Source organism: Diceros bicornis, chromosome 11, assembly GCF_020826845.1.
Source record: "Diceros bicornis minor isolate mBicDic1 chromosome 11, mDicBic1.mat.cur, whole genome shotgun sequence".
NCBI lineage: Eukaryota > Metazoa > Chordata > Mammalia > Perissodactyla > Rhinocerotidae > Diceros > Diceros bicornis.
The window spans coordinates 3519266-3539485 of NC_080750.1; the positions used below are offsets into that span (position 1 = coordinate 3519266).

The 20220-nt window shown below is 45.0% G+C and overlaps 1 protein-coding gene across 2 annotated transcripts in view; it reads right to left on the bottom strand.

Moving 5' to 3' along the window:
- The window catches only part of PAPSS1 (3'-phosphoadenosine 5'-phosphosulfate synthase 1), an 85662-nt gene extending 69018 nt beyond the window's left edge, over positions 1-16644 (bottom strand). Inside the window, exons 1-2 of one of the 2 annotated variants that reach the window (XM_058549871.1) lie at positions 16523-16644; positions 3745-3859 (exon numbers count right to left, since the gene is read on the bottom strand). In XM_058549871.1, coding sequence (XP_058405854.1) covers positions 3745-3859; positions 16523-16582 — 175 coding nt within the window. In that variant the 5' untranslated portion in view covers positions 16583-16644. Of the gene's footprint in view, positions 1-3478; positions 3546-3744; positions 3860-16522 lie in introns of those variants that run through there. The other variant, XM_058549872.1, reaches the window with a different exon arrangement.
- Between the last annotated feature and the right edge of the window lie 3576 nt (positions 16645-20220).

The following is a 20220-nucleotide window of genomic DNA, read 5'->3' on the forward strand; positions in this document are numbered from 1 at the left end:
AGCAACTAGAAGGATGTGCAACTATGACATACAACTATCTACTGGGGCTTTGGGGGGAAAAAAAAGGAGGAAGATTGGCAATAGACGTTAGCTCAGAGCCGGTCTTCCTCAGCAAAAAGAGGAGGATTAGCATGGATGTTAGCTCAGGGCTGATCTTCCTCACAAAAAAATAAAAAAATAAAAATAAATAAAAATAAAAACTTACATCTATATGAGTACAGCAGATTGTATTTTCCAAAGACAGCTGCAACAGAATTTTCCATCCTGCAAGCGCTTCTACAATGTGACACTGCCACTGTCACACCAAGAGGTAGAGGCTAATTCCCTGCCCTCGAATCTGAGCTGGCCTTAGGACTCGCCTGTAGCCAAATGAATGCAGTGGAAACAACGATGCGTGACCTCCAAGGCCTGCTCAGAAGAGGCTGTGAGGCCTCTCTTTGGACACTTAGGTGGAAGAAGCCAGCTATTAAATACCCTGAGATGACCGAGCTAGAGAGATGATAAGGTGTTCCAGTCCATAGGCTCAGCTGGCTAAGCTCCCAACTGACAAGCAGCATCACCTGAGTAAGTCACGGCGGACGCCAGCCCACCTGAGCCTTCAGATGACGGCAGCCACGCCAGCATGTCTACCACCAAGCAAGACTCATGTGGAACTGCACAGCTGAGCCCCCCTGAAGTCCTCACCCACAAAATGGTAAGCAAATTAAAATGGCTGTTCTACACCTCTAGGGTTTGGGCAATTTGTTACTCAGCAACAATAACTGGAACAAACAGATAGAGGGTGAGGAGGAGCATGTTGTTCTGGGGTATTTTGTTATTATTTTTAACTACCAGTCATAAATACTGGTACCACCAAGTATCAGGAAGGAAACCCTGAACTTTTCATACAACAAAGACAAACTAAATTATGATAAAAGTGTCTGTTTATACATACATGTGTATTTATATATATTTTATGTATATATTTAACTTGAAACAGTGTAAAAATAGTGCTGAAAATTAAATTACTGACATAGGTTTCATTGAGAGGATTACAGTGAACACAGACAAAAATGTAAAGAAATTAAAACAGAGATAATTAGTAGATAAGGCAAGACAGACAACCTAAAACTAAGATAAGAATAAATGGTATACCTGAAGAAGAGAAACCAACTATACTGGCTTGAATAGGGGCCCCCCAAAAACTCATGTCTATAAGGAACTTCAGAATGTGATCTTATTTGAAAATAGGGTCTTTGTGGATGTAATTAGTCAAATTAAGATGAGGCCATCCAGGATTAGAGTGAGCCCTAAATCCAATGGTTTGTGCCCCTATAAGAAGGCCACGTGGAGACACAGAGAGAAGCTGGTGTGACAACAGAGGCAGAGTGAAGCAATGCATCTACAAGCCAAGGGACGCACGGATGGCCAGCCACGACCAGACACTGGAGGGGGGCACGGGACAGCTTCTCCCTGGAGCGCACAGAAGGGACCACCCTGCCGACACCTTGACTTCAGACTTCCAGCCTCCAGAACTGTGCGAGAACAAATTTCTGTTGTTAGAAGCCCCCCAGTTTATGGCAATTTGCTTCAGCAGCCCTGGGAAACTAATACACCAACCAATGTAAAAATACAAAACAAGAAGTTTATCTAAAATAGAACCTGAGAAGAAGCAACCGTGCTGCAGGAAAATGGTACTCAGACCACTCAACACCTTGATGAGTTCCAGTTAGGCTAATGAATGGCAAGAAACCTTGACTTTCATTTCCAACAACATCATCAAAAAAAATCAGTGAATGCTATAGAAGACTTGAAAAGATAATTAACAGGTGGGATGACATGAACACATACAGAATATTGCACACATTAGGGGAACACATGTTGTTTTCAAATACACATTTATAGAAACTGAGTACATACTAGACCATAAAGCAAGCACTGAAAAATATGATAAACAGTATTTATAAGCACATTAGTGGTAAAATAAATGGAATATACCATGTTCAAGAAAAGGAGTACCCAATATTCTAAAGATCAATTTTCCCCAAAATTGACCTTTAGATACAATGCAATCCTGAATCAAATCTCAATACAGTTTTGGGGGAATTGGTTAAACCAATTAAAAACTTATACAATAATGCAAAGAGCCAAAAAAAATATTTTTAAGTCAAGACACTCCTGATGAAGAAGAAAGTAAGAGGACTCATTCCACTGGATTTCAAGACTTATAAAAATGTAGTAATTAAGACAGTGTGGCAATAATAGAGACAAGTATACTAGTGGAACAGATCAGACAGCCCAGAAACAAATCTACACATAAGTGGAAACATGATACATGACAGCTGGCACTGCAATCAGAGAAAAGGATACCCTCATCAATATATGCCCTTGGGACAACTGATCATCCACATGGAAAAAAGGAAAACAGATCCCTCCCTCTCACTACACACCAAAACCAACTGCAGGTGGATAAAAGGCCTGAATGAGAAAGGCAAAATTCTAGGAAAATATAGGCAAAGAAAGAATTCCTTCAGGCATCCAGACGAAAAAGCAAAGCTCCTAAAGAGAAGAAAAAAAAAATCAGATTAGTCTCACACTTCTTCGCAACAACATTTAATACCAGAAGACAACGGAGCAATGTTTAAAGAACTCCAAGAGAAAGAAAGTATGAACCAAATATATATTTCACCCAGCCAACTTGTTGTAAAAGACAGGCAGACATTCTCAGACCTAAAAACTCAGGGGACTCAGAACCCAAAGGAAGAGCATCTTACAAAAAACTACTTAATGATGAACTACAATTAAAGCTTGACTCAAATAAAGAGCTCATGAGTGAACACGGCACAATAAAAGAACTGATGGTGAGCGGGTAAGCACTGAATCAATTTACTTACATAACTCAAATACAAACAATTATGGAAATCTAAGATTTGAGACAGAATATAAGTGCTACAAACCTGGACAATACAAAAGTAACAATTCAACTATCTAAACTTAAGAATGAGGAGATGGAAAGAATGTGCGAGTGTTGACTTCTTTCATACAAAAACAGACCTGTCTGAACTTGAAACACGTAATTTAAAAAAACAGAAAATGAAATGTTTTTTGCCAATCAGGAGAATTTTAAGGACTGGTTATATCCAGTGTTGGCAAAGACACTGGAAAATGGACCCTCTCTCACACTGTTAGTGGGAGAGTAAAACAGATACTATTAACAGTTTAGTGAGCAATTTGGCGAGATAGATCAAAATTTTAAATACAATTTGTAGAAGTGAAAGGATCCATCATTTTTAAAGCTACCCCAAAACCTGGACCAGTTTACGCTCTCACCAGCCAGCTGTAGCTAAGCCCAAAGAGAGGCCCTGGGAAGACCAAGAACCAATCGGGGGCCAAAGCAAAACTGAATGACAGAAACTGATGATGTGACTTCTTTATCACTCATTCTTTCTCTTCCTATGGTTTCATTACTAGCTTCTTGAAGGCAGAATCCACGTCTTACCTGCATGCAGAAGTCTATAGAATGTAACGTAGTTAACGAATAGAAGATAGTTTTAAGATGCATTCTGGTTTTTCCTCTCTATTTTAACAGCAGTTCTATAAACAACAAAAGGAATTACCAAAAGGAAACACGTTATTATTATGCAACTTTGTCAGTTACATGTTATGATGCTCCAGATACAAGAACAGAGCTCAAAATTGAAACACGCTTACTCCTGGTTCCAGGCTGTCTATAAACAGTGCTTTTGAAATCAAGTGATTTATTACCTGTGAGCCAAACTGTGCAGCCACGAAAGCCACCTCTGGTCCCCACCACCTGACCCCTCTTGTTCCTGCTGACATGGTGAGCTTGATAGGTGACATTAGTTGCTCTCTGCATCCCCTGGAAAAAAGAAAAAAAGAAAGAATGAATTCAGGTTCACCTGCGTCCTTTAAAAGGTAAGCACATATTTTCTGCAAACACACAGTCACTATCCTAAGCAATATGCCAAGAGCAAGGAAGAAGATTAAAAGTAACAGTGAGCCTTTTTTCTCTCGAGTATCTGGCACGGTGTTCAGTCCTTTATAGACACCAATTCATTTAACGCCCACAGCCACCCACGGACGCAGCAACTCTCCACTACCCGGGTTTTTTTTTGCTCAAGATTCGTCCTGAGCCAACATCTGTGCCAATCTTCCTCTATGTTGTATGTGGGTCACCACCAAAGCATGGCCGCCAAAGAGTGGTGTAGGTCCATGCCCAGGACCCGAACCCAGGCCGCCAAAAAGGAGTGTGCCCAACTTAACCACTAGGCCACGGGGCCGGCCCTTACTGCTGTGGTTTTATAGATGAAGACGCTGAACCTGAGAAAAGGTAAATACTTGCCCAAGTTCCCATAACTAGTGAGGGGTGGACACCAGAGCCCAGTCTTCTCACTCAACCATTCATTCACTGAACCAGGATTTACTGAGGCCCTACTAGCACACCACGTGAATGAACAGGGTCCCTACCCCACTAAGCTTACCTTCCACTGGGGGAGACAAGCCAATAAAACTGTTATCACGTCAGAGAACGACAGTGCACTGTAGAAAAGAAAACAGGAGAAGAATGGAAAGGGCGAGGGGGGCCGAGTGCCCCTTCTACAGAAGGATCTAGAAGGGCCTCTGAGAAGGTGGCATCCAAGCAGACTCCTGAATAAAGTGTGGAAGCGGGTCTGCTGGAATCACAAAAGGCACGATGAAAAAAGTGGAATGCACGGATAACGTTAGTATTTGTGGTTATTCCACAAAACAAGCGGAATGCAACTGTTGTTCTCCCAAATTTTCTTCTTCTTAAACCAAAGGGCATAAAACTACAAAGGCCTCAAAGGATCTGAACAGGCAGTTCTCCAAAGAAAAAATACAAACAGTGAGCAACCATATAAAAAGATGTTCCACCTCATTAGCCATCAGAGAACTGCAAATCAAAACCACAGTGAGACACCACCACACACCCACTAGGAGGGCTAGAATCCAAAAGACAGACACATGCTGGTGAGGATATGGAGAAATTGGAATCCTCATATATTTTTGCTGGTGGGAATGTAAAATAGGACAGCCACTTTGGAAAACAGCAGTTACACAAAATGTTAAACACAGAGTTACTGTACGACCAAACAATTTCACTCCTAAATATACACTCACAACAAATGAAAACACGTCCACATAAAACTTGTACACATATGTTGATAGCAGTATTATTCATAAAAGCCGAAAAGTGGAAACAACTCAATTGTCCATCAATTGATAATTAGATAAACAAAATATTTGAAAAATTGTATGACATATCAACACAATGGAATATTATGTGGCAATAAAAAGGAATGAAGGGTTTTTTTTTTTTTGTGAGGAAGATTAGCCCTGAGCTAACACCTGTTGCCAATTCCCCTCTTTTTGCTGAGGAAGATTGACCCTGAGCTGACATCTGTGCCCATCTTCCTCTACTTTACATGTGGGATGCCTGTCACAACATGGGTTGATAAGTGGTGTGTATGTCAGTGCCCAGGATCCAAACCTGCAAACCCCGGGCTGAGGAAGTGGAGTGTGTGAACTTAACCACTATGCCACCAGGCCAGCCCTGGAATAAAATACTGATACACACTACAACATGGATGAACCTCAGAAACATTACGCTAAGTGAAAGAAGCCAGTCACAAAGACCACATATTGTGTAATTCCTTTTATTTGAATTTCCCAGAATAGGAAATCTCTAGAGACAGAAAGTAGACCAGTGGTTACCTCAGGCTAGGACATTGACGAGGAATGGAGAGTGACTGCTAACCAGTACAGGGTTACTGTACGGATTTAAAACACTCTAAAACTGATTGTGGTATGGTTGCACAACTCTGTAAATATACTAAAAACCACTGAATTGTACATTTTAAGCAGGTGAATTGAAAGCTATGCAAATTACATTTCAAATAAAGCTATTTTCTAAAACAAACAAAAAAATGAATCATATAGCCTCTATCTCTCTTCCTATGGAGCAAAAACATAATTTAGGTTCTTTTCTTCAATAAGTTACGTCTTTGTAAAACAGGTAAGTGTCAGCGCTCTTTGATAGAGTGTTTGCATCTGCATCTGCTACGGCTCTTATTGTCTAAGACAGTTCTATTCATCATTCATTCAAAAATATTTACTGACTGCACAGTACATGCTTGACATTCCTCCAGGTGCTGACGAAACAGACGCCAGCGACACTGACAACTATCACGGTCCTCACGAGCTTCTCCAGGCCTCACTCCCAGAGCAGAGGTTCTCAAACTGTGGCCCCTCACCAACAGCTTCCGCATCTCCTGGGAACTGGCAGCAATGCAAATTCTCAGGTGTGGCCCCAGGCCTACTAAGTTAGAAACTCTGGGCTGGGCCCAACAATCTGTATTGTAAAACCCTCTAAGGGATTCTGACCCAACGTCAAGTTTGAGAACCACTGTACTAATGGGAGAGATGGGGGTGGGGAGGCACCAAGATAAATAAGTAAATTATGTAAGTTAGACAAGAATAAGTATCAACGAGGAAAAAAAAGTAAATAAAGCAAAAAATGTGAAGCAATATCATAGGAGTGATGTTGAAAATTTACATAGGGTGGTCAGGGAAGCCTTTATCCCCAAGAGGACATGTAAGACCTTTGATGACCTTCAGGGAAGCACCTCCCAGACAGACGGACCAGCAAGTGCAAAGAAAAGTGGAAAAGTGATTAGGGAAATCTAGAACGATTGTGGCAGCCTGAAAGACTCGTTTGAAGTCAACTATCATAAATTTAAAGCAAGACCAGTCACCATGACAGCATGTTTTCGCCCAGTCACCATGACAGCGTGTTTTCGCAGCCACGTCAGTGGCACAGGCTGAGGCAGGCAACAGTCGGCGACGATCCAACCAGGGCTGTGGTTTGGTCCAGATGTCTTCAAAATGGGGAGCAGACACCCTAGTAGGTACATAAGCCTGGATTTTGTCAAGGAACATATTTCCACCCAGGTCTCCACTCCCACACGTCCTTTCTAAAACTGGCCTGCCCAAGAAGGTCCCGGGGTTTGGGATCGCTTTTCCCACCTGCCCCTTCAGACTCCTCCTCATGGATAGGTGAGAGGCACCCCTGCCCATCTGAATCTCACCATTACTCACTGGCCTCGGGCGGGGGGGGGGGGGGGGGGCCACTGGGGCCAAGGAACAACTTGACAATTCTTTTAACAGGCACACCACAAAAGCCGCCCCTCCTCCCCCACTAATCATCTCATTAACTGATGTTTTCCAACAAAATTATGCTTTTCTATGCTCAATAATCACTTAGAAAAAATATAATAAGGGTCTTTCAACCCATTTCTTTTCACTAAACAGATGAACCAAACATGACTTTCCAACCCTGCATTTCCAAGATCTTAAACAAAAGCAGGGTTTCAGACACTGACACCTGCACCTTACAGGAAGCAGCGCGCCCCTCCCTGAGGTCACTAGTTTAGCTCTGGCCAGGCTGGCTGCCTGCGAGGAGAAGGGAGCAGGCTCAGCTGGAAGGGGAATGGGGGAGCAGCGAGGAGGGTGCTATGCAAGTTCTCAGCCCTACACTCACAGAACCTGTCTGACTTGGCCGTTTGGCGACTTTTTCCAAGTTACTTTGCTTTGGGGCAAAAAGCAGCAGGTATCTAATGAATTTAAATTCACGTTGGGCCTATAACATGTCTTCTGCTGTTCTTACTAAGTTGAGTAGAACGTACAAAAATTATCTGACAAGCTGATATGGATGAGAAAAAACAGGATAAGCAGCGACTGCCTGTTTTAATCACTAGACAAGAACGCTCCCCTGGGGTTTCATTCCTCCTACCTTTAAAAAAAATTCTAGAAGAAATATGGCAATCTGAGTATAAGGATGCTTATGCGTGTTTGATATTTCTCATATTAAAAAACAAACTTTGAGGGGGCTGGCCCCGTGGCTTAGCGGTTAAAGTGCATGCGCTCAGCTACTGGCGGCCTGGGTTTGGATCCCGGGCGCGCACCGACGCACTGCTTGTCCGACCATGCTGAGGTGGTGTCCCACATACAGCAACTAGCAGGATGTGCAGCTATGACATACAACTATCTACTGGGGCTTTGGGGAGAGAAAGGGAAAAAAAGGAGGAAGATTGGCAATAGATGTTAGCTCAGGGCTGGTCTTCCTCAGCAAAAAGAGGAGGATTGGCATGGATGTTAGCTATGGGCTGATCTTCCTCACAACAACAACAAAAAAAAAACCCACAAACTTTGAAAAAGGATTTGCCCCATTCTCCTCCCTCCCAGTTTTTCAGAATAAATCAAAGAGCACTTTTTCAAACTACTGGCGCTGCTAGGTGGTGAGCGTATGCCGAACTGTACTGAGCACGAACAGCCAGTCCACATGTAGTCTTCTCCTTCCCCTCCTTTTCCACCCACTCTAGCCAAATCCTTCCTATGATCCGGCTGGAAAAACATGACACGGGTGACTCACCAAGGGCCAAGAGTGGGTTAGTCCCTTCCAAGTTTACAATTCTACGCTCAGAGCCTTCCATGGCCTAGTTTCTATCCACAGGACAGAGAAATCAGGCTTATTGCTTCTTTGCCAGTAGTCTGGGTGGTTTGTAGAATCAGTCACCTGGCTTGTGTACATACATCAGGCAGTCCCTGTAACACTTACTGCCCAGAGCATTGGTCTGTTATCTACAGACTGTTTGATACGTTTAGGTGTCTTTTGAGCATATGCATTTTGACCTCCTTGGGAGGGTAGGACAAGCACTATGACCTAGTTCTCTGTATTTTCCACATTGCCAACCTTCTTTCTTGTTCTTAGTCAGTGCTCACTGGATGTTGGATACAAGGCATTTATTTTAAAGTATGACTTATTTTCTCTGTATGACTTACAAATGAAATAAATCTTAAGTTTAACAGAAGAGGGACAATTCATTTCCAGAGAATTCACTCCCTTTCACATTTGGGACTAAATGACTATCAGTCCTGTTACCAGGCTAACATTACACGGCTCTCATACTTATGATGTGCATTTTCTGCACATTCTACAAACTTCTGTGCTCATCACCTACACAAGGGGCCTTGTGCTCCTTTCTGACCTGCCTTAATCCACACGCAGGCTGTTTTTATCTACTTCCCTATGGGTCAAATTAACTTCTTCTATGATGCCACTTAGAGAATTTCAGGCTTTGTGAGTTATGATTTAATGAAGAACTCTGCATTTTTAAGTGAAATTTGTAAAGGCACGGAGCATACACCAAATAAGCATAACTGTACATGTCAACATCTATCACCCATCCTGCCACCCACCTGAAACTAACTGCTAAACAGTATATTCTTCCCAGGAGAAATCCGTGAAATGGTAACAGGCACGTTTATGTCCCAAGACATAATGTTGATAAACGGGAGTGACGGCAGAGCACAATGTGGGTAAACGGGAGTGACAGCAGAGCACAATGTGGGTAAACGGGAGAGATGGCAGAGCACAAGGAGCAGAAACCCTTAGTTCACAGACTTGACTGATAACTAAAATCAATAGCTCAGTTACTGATAAGTGAAACTAATCTTTTGAACATTAACAAGTCAAAGACAAACAGCAAAAGCAAAGACCGTATATTCCTGGCCATCAACCCTCATGCAGAGGCATTTTGTCTCTCCAACTATTCTGTTTTCAAGATTAAAGGACATTTAAATATTTATTTAATGGATTTTTTTAAAATATCAATACTTTCAATGGAAGGGCCCCTGGACGACCTCCAGGTGGGAAGTTCATCCCTAAGAGATTTCTATAAGTCAAACGAGTCTGGGACTCCTGTTCATTTGTTCAGTATCTGGTGACTGATCCCTTTGAGACACTGGAGATAAAACGGAACAAAACGCTTCAGGGAAGGACACCAACCACAGACAGGTAAAGAAATCATTACGTTGTGACAGACTCCTGCCTCCCACTATGGTGACAGCGGGGCACTCCCCACATATATGAAGAGGGTTCACGTACTGGACAGCCAAAAATACACTAACGTCTACCTCAGAGGCTGAAATCAACTACTAAAACCATGTGAGAATGCACAAAAACACTTGTACACGAATGTTCATGGCAGCATTATTCACAACAGCCAAAGAGGAGAAACAACTCAAATGTCCATCAACTGATGAATGAACTAAATGTGGTCTATCCACACATGGAATATTATTCAACTATATAATGAAGTACTGACCCATATACAACACGGATGGACTCCGAAAACATCATGCTAAGTGAAAAAAGCCAGAAACAAAAGGCTACATACTGTAAGACTCCATTTACAGGAAAGTCTAGAATAAGGAAATCCAGAGACAGAAAGTAGATTACTGGTTTTGGGGGGGCAAGGGGGGATAGGGAATGACCGCTAACGGGTATAGGGTTTCATTTGGAGGTGATGAAAATGTTCTAAAATTAAATATTGGTGATGGCTGCACAACTCTGTGAATATACTGAAAATCTTGAGTTCCACACTTAAACATATGAAAGATAAAGACACAGGGAAGGAATGCAAGCATCAAAGAAACTAGAGAGAATAGAGAAAGGAGCCTGAACAATGGCTGCTGTGTTCATCTAAAGTCAGAAACAGGACTTCTATCAGTAATGTCTAATATTTCCACCATTTTTACTCAGTTAAAACTTATTTGGTAAAGAGCTATGTCCTTAGGAAAGGATATTTCACAAAAATGGTTACCACTTAGGTAAACACCAAAAAGAAATGCTGTTCTCTTCATTTCAACTAATTACTTAGTAATTTGCTTTCAGAACAGTCAGGGTTGGGGTTTTACTGTCTTGTTGGTATGCTGCAGGTAACTGATCCATCTCAGAGCAAGGGATGGTAACTCCCAGGCTGGTGGAAGAGACCATGTTATTATCAGTTGGATCCTATTTAAATTACTACTTCTGCATTTCAGATTTAAGTAATTCTTTTTTCCCTTTTTCCTACTCAAAGCTAAGAAGAGGTTTTCTCAACTTCAGCGTAATGACTTTTTGGACCAGATAATCTGCCGTGGAAGCTGTCCTAAGCACAGTAAGATAGTCAGCATCACCCCTGGCCTCTATCCAACAAATGACAGAAGCACTACCTCCAACACACACACCCTACCACCCGCAACAAACACAAGTGTAACAAACAAAAAGGTTTCCAGATATTGCCAAACGCCCCCCCCGGGGGGGGGGCACAAAATTTTACCTGGTTGAGAACCACTGGAGCAGAGAACTGCTCCTCAAAATTCAACATAGAGCCAGGCTGGAGAAGCTTATTTCACATGTCAAATTTAGAGAAGCAACTATGCTAAGGAGAGGTTAACATCGTTGCGTCCCCTGCCAGAAGCCAGCACTGCAGAACCCAAAACATGACTCCCAAGTAGCCACTATCTCTTGAAATTTTCTTGCTCTGGGAAGAAAGTAAAAATAAATACATAAATACATAGATAAGTAGAAAAACAGTGTTGGCAGTCATCCCCAAGTTACTATCTAGACCTGCCCTGTCCAATAGAACTTTCTGAGACAATGAAAATGTTCTATACTGCGCTTTCCAATACAGTGGCCCCTAGCTACATGTGCCAATGTCAACTTCAGATGTGGCTGGTGGAACTAAGGAACAGAATTTTTTATTTAACTAAATTTAAGTTGCTACATGTGGCTAGTAGCTGCCAGACTGGACAACTCAAATCTAGACCTTGCCATCCTAGTGCTCACGTGCCAGGCACCATCATGCTTTAAATACATGACCTATTTAATTTTTTTTTCCTTGTTTATTTATTTTTCCCCCAGAGCCCCAGTAGATAGTTGTATGTCATAGCTGCACATCCTTCTAGTTGCTGTATGTGGGACGAGGCCTCAGCACAGCCGGAGAAGCAGTGCGTCGGTGCGCGCCCGGGATCTGAACCTGGGCCGCCAGCAGCGGAGCGCGAGCACTTAACCGCTAAGCCACAGGGCCGGCCCTATATGACCTATTTAAACCTCACTATAACCCTATGAGGCATGCACTGTTATCTCCACTATAAGGTATGTTTTATTATCCCCATTATTACACACGAGGACACTGAAGCCCAGGGGGTTAGGTAAGGTGCCCAAGATCACACAGGTGGTAAGTGACAAACCTATCATCTGATTCTCACCACATATGGAGCTTATTCTCTTGCTTAAGTTGTGCTAAGATATCAATAAGTTATCTAAGGCTTTACTACCAGAAGCACCCAAGCTTACTCTGCACCCTGCCCCTTATCCCCATCCTATTACACCACAAGGAGCTGAGTGTAGACACAAAACATCTATAAGAAAATATGATTACACGATAATAGCAAAGTGCGATATAATACAGAGGTGCACAAGCAATTCAGTCCGTGTACAAGAGTGTGTACAAGTGAGAGCCACACCGCTAAGATAAAGTAACCCAAGGCTCTGAAGATTTCAGCAAGTGATAAAGGGTAACCGGTATCCCAGGCAGAAGGAATGGCTTGTGTCAAACCATGAGGCTGTAAGGAGGTATGGAAAGAAAGCTGGGGCTGGAGATACGGAGCACTGGAAATTTGGAGAGTGGTGGGAGAGGGGGAAACAGAAAGGGAAACCAGAGAGAGTCTGTGCTTCTGAACGTCATGCCCCATTTCAGACCATTCTGAGGGCAGTAGGATCCAACTCCCCAGGAAGGCAGGTCCAAGCTAGGGATTCGTACCAGTGTGAGTCTACAAGACAGGTGACTGACACCTGGATCTGAACTGAGTGCCCCCCATTCCCTCAACCCAACTAGCACGCCCCCAAGGGCAGATGAAACTGGTCCCACTGGAGAAAGGTTCAATCAAATGGAGAATGATATTCGTTACACCAGACGTTTTGTGAGACTGAGATAAGAGAAGGCTAAAGGGGCAAGTCCATTCTTGATTTTTCTTTACTGTTCTTGTAGATACATGGAGACATCTTCCTGTAACACTGAATACACACACAACGTTCCCCAGCGTCATAACACATTCTCCTATCTCTTTGCCTATATCTGCCAGGAAGCCACTTCTTTTATCTGCTTCTTAATAGGAGATAACACCCAAAGCTTAGGACTTGGTCTCACATTTTCCTCTCTTTATATTCTCTAAGTCAAATTTAACCATCAAATCTTTAGTTCCAACCTTAACCTAACTCAATCCCTATAGCTGTGCTGTCCACCTGTCCCTACTGAGTATTTGAAAGGCACATAGTGTGAACTGTGTATTAAATATAAAATATACTCCAAGTTAGGAAGACCTAGTACCAAAAAAAAAACAGTAACATATCTTTTTAATAATTTTCTATTGATTATGACAGTACTGAACTTGTATTTGTATTGAAAAAATATTTATATTGAGATAACAGTATTTTGGATATATTGGCTAAATAAAATATATTATTGAAATTTATTTCAACCTGTTTCTTTTTACTTTTTTAATGCAGCCTTCAGAAAATTTAAAATTACATATAAATTACATATTTAAATTTTAAACTACATATGTGGCTCACATTCTATTTCTATTGGATAACATTGCTCTATAGACTATCCCTACTAAGGCTGTCCCTTCAAATACAGCATGCTTAAAACTGGATCCACCACCAACAAGCTCTATGCCATCTCTGTGTCTCAGTTTCTTCTTCTATAAAATGGAGATACTACTTGTAATAAAGAAGATAATGCAACAGTAAGAGCTAACACACAACACTTACTGGATGCCAGACACTGTTCTAAGCATTTGTCATAAATTAACTCCTTTAATCTTCACAATAACCCTGTGAGGCGAGCATTTCCATTTACAGAGGAGCAAACCATGGCAGAGAGAAATTGAGTGAGTGCGTAGCCAAAGGTTACACAGTTAGAAAATAGTGGAGCCCAGATTCGAGCCCAGGCAGTCAGCTCTGAGTCTTTGCTTTAAACCACTGTCTCTCATGAGACCCATCTCAGAAATGTTGCAAAGATTCAGTAAGTTAATTTAGGTAAAATATTTCAGCTGTACCTGGCACAGAGTAATCTGTCTTCAGTGTGTAACTACTATCTCCATCACCCTGGCCCCCAACCTACTTCCTAATCTCTGTGCATGTCACAACCTTTCTCCCCATTTCCCAGGACCAGAGCCTCAGGAACATCTTGTAACATGCCTCCCTCTTCCTTGCCCTGACTGAGTCAGGTCCTCCTCACTCTTCCTTGAGTGGTTGTTTTTTTTTTTTTTGGTGAGGAAGAGTAGCCCTGAGCTAACACCTGTTGCCAATCCTCCTCTTTTTGCTGAGAAAGATTGGCCCTAGGCTAACGTCCGTGCCCATTATAGGGTCCTCCACCTTATATGTGGGACGCCTGCCACAGCATGGCTTAATAAGTGGTGCAAAGGTCCACACCAGGGATCCAAACACATGAACCCCAGGCCAGCCCCTTCCTTGAGTGTTTTTAATGCATCTGTTCCTCTATTCCCACTGCCACCTTAGCCCGGCCCTTCTCCCCTCACACTGGTTGAATTAATAACGACAAGAACACCTTAAATAGCACTCATGTGCCAGGCACGCTTCAAATCTATTAATTCATTTAAACCCCACTATAACCTTGTCTGTTCTCCAGGGCTTCACATCTGGGCTCTAACAGGGTTTAATTTCTTCAGCCAACTGGTCTTCCTGGAATACAAATTTTGTCATGTGCCCATTAGTTGATTTAAGTATGTGAGAGGAAAATACGGTGGGTCTTCCCTATTGGGGCACAGAAAGACGTCCAAGGCCCAGAAAATTAAGAATTTTAGCCTCATCGAAAATCTCCCACAGAATCAAGCCTTAACTCAGCAGCCAAACCTCAACAACTGCATACCCAGCCCTCTCCTATCTATTCACTCGTATTCCACTCCTCAACAAAACTCTCCAGAGTAAACAGATCTCTTCATTGTTGCTGGAATAAAAAATAATAATATTAATTCTCATCCCAGTCTTTTATCACAGTTCCCCTCTTCCTCAGAAATCTGAGCACATTTCTTCCTCATAAACGCTCCCAAAAACACCCAGGCTAAACTAATCTGTCCTCCAAATTGCAATAAACCTTCCGTCTTACACCCATACACACCACCCACTCTGTGGTCGGTAATGATACACTCACCACCTGGCCATGCCACTGACAACCCCCACCCGGCCAGGGGCACCAGAAAGCAGGCACCGAGGCCCTCATTCCGCATCTTTTCCACGTGGAGCGCAGTTCTCTACAGAGAATACACACTTATCTGGCAAATAGAATAGGAAATAAAAGGAGCTATGGATGGTGTAACTGAAATTATCTGTGAATACGCTAATTTGGTCAACCTTATTTCCCTAGCCAGGAAATACTCAAGGTACAGGAGCAACATGAATAGTTTCACAGCAGTGGTTTCAGTGCACTTTTAAATTCATTACCGTCTTTCTCCCTCAGAACAGCCCTGTGCAGCACACGCCAGGACACCCCTCTAAGTCAGCTGAGGTATAAAGAAGAGCACACAGCTGTCATCGGCAGGGCTGGGACCAGGGGCCAGGCCGGCAGTCCAGGGCTCCTTCAACGCTGGAAGTCGCCTCTCATCTCCCTCCCCTCCTCACCGTCCGAGGAAGAGTTGAATAAATCACCAGGAGGAGAAGGAATCAGGTGAGAGGCCTTGGTAACAACAGATGCGGTAAATCAATGACTGCAAATGAACATCTGCCTGAAATAGCTTCTTTTTTCCTTGACTCAACAAGAGTAATGATGCATCGAAACCTCACGATTTTGCTGTACTGAGAAATAAAAATTCCATCTAAACCTAAAACCAGTGCCTTTCCAGACGCCTAAATCGGACACGGGCCCCCACCTCACCCCGCTCTGCACCCTTAGCTGGAGGCTGTTTCTTAGCCAACAGCAATTAGGGAAGGAAGCAATCTGATAAGGACACACCACTCGACCATCACAGCCAACTGGCAGTCGTTGCTACACGTTATAAACCTTTAGCCTTCCCATACCTTCCTGTCTGCAGCAATCGAATCTTTAAAACCCCATGTTATTTGCTGGACGTTCCAATTTAACACCGAGCCACAAAGACCCTCAGTTCAGGGCAGTCTCGGCTTATGAATGGGCGCATTGTTGGGTACCCGCCCTTCACACTGGAACTCAGGGATGGGAAGGCATGCAGACGGACCCAAACCTGGGCTGGCCACACCGGCAGGGCCAGCAAAACCCAGCGCGCACGGCGGGCGCCCGCCTCCGCTCCCCCGCAGAGCTTGAGGCCCTCCCGGGATGCGGGGGCGCCCCGTCGGGGGCGGGCTCCAGCGGCCAGGCCACCCCGAGATGCTCCCCGAGGCCCCCGCCGCGCCGAGGGGCTGGGAAAGGGGCGCTCTGCCCACCACGGCGGGTCTGCCGGCCTGCCGCGCGCAGCCCGAGCCCGAGCCCCCCGCCGCGCGCCACTCCCCCGCCCCGCCCCGCCCCGCGCCCGCCGGCGGCCTCGGGTACCAGCCCCGCGCCGGAGGATGCAGCGGAGGCGGCGGCTGCGGAGCGGCTGCAGCCGGACCCCGGAGGCGCCCCCGCTCCTCCGCCGCGCTCACCCAGCTCTGCGCGTCGTTGCTCAGCTTGACTTTCTTGCACAGGCTCCCGGGGACCTCCATGGCAGCAGCGCGGGCGCCCGGTCTCGGCGCCGGCAGCGCAGCTGGAGCCGGAGCAGGACGCCGGGCGGGCGGGGCGGGGCGGGGCGGGGCGGGCCTCCGCGTCGGGGCCGGCGCGCGCTGACGTACGCTCGTGCTCGTGCTCGCGGCTCCGACTGCGCCGCGCGACCGCCGCGCCTCCGAAATGGGTCCGGGGCAGAGGTGCGTGGGGCGGGGCGAAGCGAGCGCGCCCGACGCCCCGCCCCCTTGACGCCGAGGAAGGGGCGGGGCCTGGGAAGGCTGTCGTGGAGCTTCCCCGCCCGGCGCCCTGCGCTGCGCATGCGCAGAGGCTGGGCTCGCGCGCCCGCACCCGCCCGCGGAGGAGGGCGGAAAGGTGCGGCTGCCGGTCTGCGGTCTCGGTCGGGGGCGACGCTGACGGGGTCCCCAGTCCTCCGGCTTCTCCCGCAGAGCGCGGCCCCGGTCTTCTCTCCGCCCGCGTCGCACGGCCTGGCCGGCCGCGCCCAGGGAAGAATTAACTGGTTGACCGAACAGCTCATTCTCCACACGTTCCGCTGTGCTTGAAAATTCTGCTCAACGCACAGTTTTCTTAAAAAGTCAACGCCGGACCCTGGACGTCGATAATTAACGTCTCGACGGGGTGGGTGGTTGCTCGCCAAGTGCCGCTGTGGCCCCCGGGACTCTCTGAGGAGGACCTGTCCTGCGGGCCGGCGGGCGCGGCCCCCAAGGACCGAGTCCAGGCCGGGGCCCGCCCGGGGGGCCCTCAGTCCCCCGTTACCCAGGGCGGCCCCGAGGGGCGGGCGGGGCTCCCGCACGGGCCGCCCTCAGCCCGCCCCGAAGCTCTGCCCCCGGACCCGGCGCCCGCACGCGCCGCTCCCGCCGCACGCCCTGCCCCGCGGGGCAGCCGTCTGACGCGGAGGCCCGGTCGCGCGGCTCCAGCGCCGCCGTGGCAGCGCCTCCCCGGGGGCGGCGTGCAGAGCCGAGCTCCGGGTGATGTCCGGAGTGCTGCCCGCGCGGAGAGCCGGGGCGCCCCAGGCTCGGGGGACCGGCGGGCGCCTCAGGGGCCGTCTCCCGGGAGGCCGGGGTCCCCTCGCCCCGAGGACGCGCACTGGCCCTCGTTAGCCCGTGTTTCCAGGCCTTTTCATTGCAAGACTGTGTTAAAGCAAAACACATCACCGGTTTACGTTGGTACTGCCGTTCAAATTCGTGGTTCCCGACGTGGTCGTACAAACGAGCCGGGAACAGCTCGTCAAAGCAGGAGCAAGGGAGTTATCGAAAACTGCTAGGATTCTGGCGAAAGGACTCAGGAGCCAGCTCGAAGAAGCTTTCCCGTGTCAAAGATGGCACAGGGAGCCCTAACGGGATGATCGCTGAAAGATGCTGAAACGAATCAAGTCTGTTTAAATCTCAGTTTCCATAGTGGTGATAAGTAAAGAAGAACTCAGTCGTCACGCTCGGAGGATGCTAGTGCCCCACCTCATGATTCTGAAAACTGAGAAATAAAGAGAAGGAGTTAAGCATTGACGCTGCATTCCCTGCACTAACTGTGTGTCAGGTAACGAGCAAGTTGATGAGGGGAGGCTTCCCTTTGTAGAAGTTCAGCTCATGAATGAGGAGGAAACGTGAAATTGTATTACCATTTTATGCCTTCTAATGATTTCACAATGGATAAAAACAGTGATCCTCAATGGCTGCTATCATCATGAAAATAAAGAACATCAGAACTTTTTTGTCTTATGATGAAGTATTAATGCCAAAAAAAAAAAGAAAATCAAATCTGACTCTAATCAAGTGTTCAGGTCTAATTATCAGTTTACAGTTAATGTAGAGGAAAGAGGAAGATGTAGAATTACCACAAATACAAGCAGCCAAATCCGAACTGCGGAAAACTCTGCATCATAATTATTGATTCTTCAATCATTCAATTACAGGGAAAAAAATAGATGAGGAAGAACTAAAGGTTAAAGGAAAACTTAAGAAAAATATCAAGCAGTTGAAATATATGGAACTTATTTGAACACGGATTTAAACAAAAAAAAATTTCTAAAAATGTATGTGGCCATAGAGGAAATTTAAAGGTCCCTGGATTCTTGATATTAAAGACTTACTTTTTTTGGTATGATAATAACATTGCTATTATATTTTTTAAAGGAAGTAATTTTAAGGTACATAATGAAACATTTATCAATGAAATATCAATGCCATAAATATTCAGGAAAGAAAATGGGGCTCTTGGAAATTAAAAACATGATAGCAGGAGTGGAAGAAAAGGTGAAGATACCTCCCAGAATTCAGAGCAAAAATCCCAAAAGATGAGAAATAGAGGAGAATTTTAAAAAAGAAAGAACAGTCCAGGTAATCCAATATCCAAATATTAGGAGTTCCAAAAAGAGAAAACTCTTAGGAGGAAATAACCAGGGAAATTATTCAACAGAATTTCCTAGAACTGAAGGACTTGAGTCCTTCCATGAAAGTCTAGCTCAACAGATAAAAATCTAACACACAAAGCATAACTCTAAGAAGTTTCAGAACACTGTTCCCCAGTGTTCTGAAATTGTTTGGAAATCCTACAAGCTTCCAGGGAGAAGAAGGAGAGTTCACAAACAAAGAATCAGGAATAAAAATAAATTGAATATATCAAGAAAAACACTGAGAGCTAGAAGACAAATGGAACAATACCTTCAGAGCTCTGAAAGAAAAGTATTTCCAATCTAGAATTTGGACTTATCAGACACCCTTTCTGAAGGAAATGATGGAGGATATGCTCCACCAAAATGGAAAGAGAAAGACATTGCATCAAGAGTGTCCACACAGGAGACAGCTGAAGGAAATTCCCAGGTGGAGGGTGAAGGGAGAGCCCAGGATGACTGCTGTGTACCAGGCCTAGAGGATAATCAGTCAGAAGGCTCTCCAAGATGTTGGAAAGCCCTTAGGGAGCCTTGTTTAGGAAAATGAAATTAATAGAGCATCTGAAGGGAATGACTGTATTGAAAATGATTCGGACAACTGACCGAGTTTGAGGTTAAATTAGCGATAACTGCTTAGAAAACTAAGTCATCGAAAAGGACACATTTATTGTACCCTCTCTGTACAAACTTTATTTCAGGGTAATCAAATAGTTGATGAGGGAAAGTTCATACTGATAGAATTTTAGCTATTAAATGCAGAAGGAATATTGGCATTTGAAAAATCACCATTTTAAACACCTGATGAGGTAATTGATATAGGCAATAATAATTAGTGGCTGCCGAAAGCATTTGGTGAAATGTAGTGTGATGGTTAATTTTATGCATCAGCTTTACTGGGCCATGGGGTGTCCGGATATTTGGTTAAACATTATTGTGGGTGTGTCTGTAAGGATGTGTCTGGATGAGACAAACATTTGAATCAGTACCCTGAGTAAAGTATACTGCCCTCCCTAGTGTGAGTGGGCCTCATCCAATCAGTTGAAGGCATGAGTAGAAGAAAAAGATGACTCATCTGCAGGTAAGAGAGAACTCCTCCTGCCTTACTGCCTTGAGCTGAGACATTGGTCTTTTCTTGCCTTCAGATTCAAACTGAAACATTGGCTTTTGGGTCTCAGTCCTGCTGGCTTTCAGACTGGAACTTACACCATCAGCTCTCCTGGTCCTCAGGCCTTTGAA